The 3,512-nt window shown below is 45.0% G+C and overlaps 1 protein-coding gene across 1 annotated transcript; it reads left to right on the plus strand.

Annotated features, from left to right (window-relative positions):
* Positions 1-433: 433 nt before the first annotated feature.
* GPR139 (G protein-coupled receptor 139) lies at positions 434-1,381 on the plus strand (the record flags this gene model as incomplete). Its single annotated transcript, XM_010168131.2, has 1 exon — positions 434-1,381. A coding segment is annotated over one exon (948 nt), but the record flags the coding sequence as incomplete, so codon positions are not given.
* Positions 1,382-3,512: the final 2,131 nt, after the last annotated feature.

Raw genomic sequence — 3,512 nt, forward strand, 5'->3', positions numbered from 1 at the left:
AGGACACATGTTTCCCAGGAAGTCCTCTTGACTGGGATCTCACTCAGTCAAGAGAATTATCTAATCCAGGTGGATTTGATTTCATATTTTTTTAGGTGTTCAAAAACTAGAACAGGCAAGCACTACAAGCTGGGATGAGAAACAAAATGTGTCTCTCTGCACAGCCCACACCACCCCTGTCACCTGTAAAAAAAACAAACAAACAAAAACCTGAAAAAAAAAACAAGAGGGGGAATAAGAGACAGTGTGTGAGAGATAACAAATAGCTTCTGGCAACTACCTAACCCTGCGTCTGGACTAAAGATCCCAACTTTGTCTCTGTCCTGGTCTGCTGGAACACAGTGTCATGACACAAAGTGCTCGAACAGAGCTCCTGCCCCAAGCAAGTGCTCAGAAAAGCTAGTGTTAAGTCTTAACAGCCTAACTCTGTGTTTCTGTCTCCACAGCAAACATCTTGACAGTCATCATTCTGTCCCAGCTCGTGGCTCGCAGGCAGAAGTCCTCCTATAACTATCTTCTAGCACTAGCTGCTGCTGACATCCTGGTTCTCTTCTTCATTGTCTTTGTTGACTTCCTCATGGAAGACTTCATCTTAAACAAACAGATGCCTCAGGTACTGGACAAAATAATAGAGGTCTTGGAATTTTCTTCCATCCACACCTCCATTTGGATAACAGTTCCACTAACAATTGATAGGTATATAGCTGTGTGCCATCCGCTGAAATATCACACAGTCTCCTACCCTGCTCGTACTCGAAAAGTCATTCTAAGTGTCTATATCACCTGCTTTTTGACCAGCATTCCCTACTACTGGTGGCCCAACATTTGGATTGAAGACTATATAAGCACGTCAATGCATCACGTCCTCATCTGGATCCACTGCTTCACCGTTTACTTAGTGCCCTGCTCCATCTTCTTCATCCTGAATTCCATCATTGTGTACAAGCTGCGACGAAAGAGCAGTTTCCGACTGCGAGGGTACTCCACAGGGAAAACAACAGCCATTTTGTTTACTATAACTTCTATTTTTGCCATACTTTGGGCACCAAGAATAATCATGATATTGTATCACCTCTACGTGTCACCTATAAACAACAGCTGGGTGGTACATATTGTGTCAGACATCGCCAATATGCTAGCACTGCTGAACACTGCAATTAATTTCTTCCTCTACTGTTTTATTAGCAAAAGATTTCGCACAATGGCATCTGCCACGCTGAAAGCCTCCTTTAAGTGTCAGAAGCAGCCTGTGCAATTCTATACAAACCATAACTTTTCCATAACAAGCAGCCCTTGGATTTCCCCAGCCAACTCTCACTGCATCAAAATGCTTGTTTACCAGTATGATAAGAATGGAAAGCCTATAAAAATATCACCATGAAAAGGGCAACAGTTGGAGTTTCTGGGTGCAAGTTCTTTCAAGTGGTTACATCTTCAGGATGTAACTTGCTGAAATGGCTGTTTCGAAGAGTGGTCATTTGATTTCATTTCCCTGGGAGACCGAGGGCAGATCAGACTGTTAGGAGGGAACAGGAGCACTGGATTTTAGGAGCAAAAGCGAGAAGGCAAGTGCCTCTGTCTCTTACACAGCATTTTGAATATGCTTCAGAGTTCACGTCTTCGTGTTCAGTTGCACTCAAATGTTTTGCATCCCAGCACCAGTACAGTCCAAAGTCATTGGAGAGGGGAAGCAACAGCAGTGTTTAATCGCAACATTTTAAAAAACAACAACCAACCTTAACTTGACCATGCAGTTCACTATCAACAGAGCATACAGATGCTTTTATGTACTGGGGAAGGTGCCATTTCTGGTGTGTGCACTTGCCAAAAACAATGTGTGGTCTCTTGACATGAAAAGCTGCCACAGTCTTGCTGTCAAGACCTTGTTGCAGGAGGCAGCCTGCGAGACACGAACTGTGACAAGCCTTTTTTGGCTCATTTGAACAAGGCTTGAAGACTGATGTAGTACCTGTTGCAGCCTCAGCATGGAAAGCAGTCCTGCAAGCTGCCAATATGCATATATTTTAAGTTATTATATAAGGATGTGACTGAGACAAGGAGCTTAAGGGAGGGAGGTTTCTAGAGCCAAGAACAAAAGCAGCATCCTTTCCCAGCTGTTTCAGTTCTGGTCTATTTCAAGGGAAGGCCAGGTCCTGCCTCACACTGAAGCTGCTTCTGCAAGGTTTGGAGTGATACAACCTTCAGATTCCTCCTTAATCAATAAGGATTCTCAGTTATCCCCCATGTTCATGCCTTTAAGGATTAACATATAAAACCTCAATCTAAGATTTTCTCCTGACATTATGCCATCCTATTGCAGATTTGCCATTTAATTGTTAAAAAACTATTTGTGAAAGAAATCCATTAAATACCCAACAGCAGGAAAAACATAGATCAGCTTGGACTGAGGCTTTTAAATATTTACCTTATTTAAAGTAGCTTAACTTCTCTTCCTTCAAATTCAAAACCCAGCATCCCAGCAATGCTAAGTGTATAAAATGAGGAGAGAAAAGATTTACAGGAAGGCTGAAAATGCATTTCTTTTAATTTCTCTCCTTTTCAAATCTCAGCATGTGGTCTCTCAGAGCCAACCTTTTTACTTCTAAATTGGGCACTTAATGCAGCCTTACTAAGCCTGAGGACAGACTTACTTGCATGGTAAACACAAGCACAATGTGGTCAGTGGACACAGCAGCTTCTCAGTAAGTGCAAATAAAAAGCAGCCCGGTGCTAGCACTGCGTTTGTGCCTGTGCCCATCTCCTCTGTGAGCGGGGAGCTCGTGGTGACCTAACATAGTCATAACTAGAGGTTATGAGGTCATAACTAGATCCCAAGAATGGATCTAGTCAGTCCCACTTTGGTGAGATCTGAGGGCTGAAAGCATCTCTAAAACCCTTGGATGGCTCAACTTTGGTGCATTTCCCCTAAGAATCACCAAGTTTGCACAAGTCCTGCTGAGGACAACAGCCTGGTTTCCCTTCTACTGCAAAGGTTGCATTTGCACACCAACTCATATGGGTGACCTTCAAGAGCAAAACCTATGTCAGACCCAAGCACACCTTCCCCAGGAGGGAACAGCAGCAGGAGGCACAAGCCATGAAGAGCAGGACCCCAGGCAGACGCTGGCTCATGTGAGGAGGGGCTTTCTCAGGAGAGATTGAGACTACTCATGTCAGTCAGGAGCACAGAGACAGGATGCCCAGCACCTTGAGGAGCACACACCACCCAGTCCTCTCCCACCACTGGAACAGTTGGGAGAGCTTCTCAGCACTTCTCTGCCAGGTGCTGGGGCACCCCAGGGACCACACTGGTTAGAGCGAGAAGAGGGGCATGTCTGGGGAAAGGGGGAGCTGAGGAGCAAAGCTGACCACCCTCACCCACCGAGGGGATGCTACCCCCTTAAATCTCCCCAAACTCAGAGTGGAAGGAGAAGGCCCCTCACCCTGCAGGCTGTTAGTCCCTGGGATCTCGACAAACTTTCACACGTACTGGCAATAATGACATGTAAAAG

This window comes from Antrostomus carolinensis, unplaced genomic scaffold (assembly GCF_000700745.2).
Source record: "Antrostomus carolinensis isolate BGI_N321 unplaced genomic scaffold, ASM70074v2 scaffold20235, whole genome shotgun sequence".
In the NCBI taxonomy this organism is placed as follows: domain Eukaryota; kingdom Metazoa; phylum Chordata; class Aves; order Caprimulgiformes; family Caprimulgidae; genus Antrostomus; species Antrostomus carolinensis.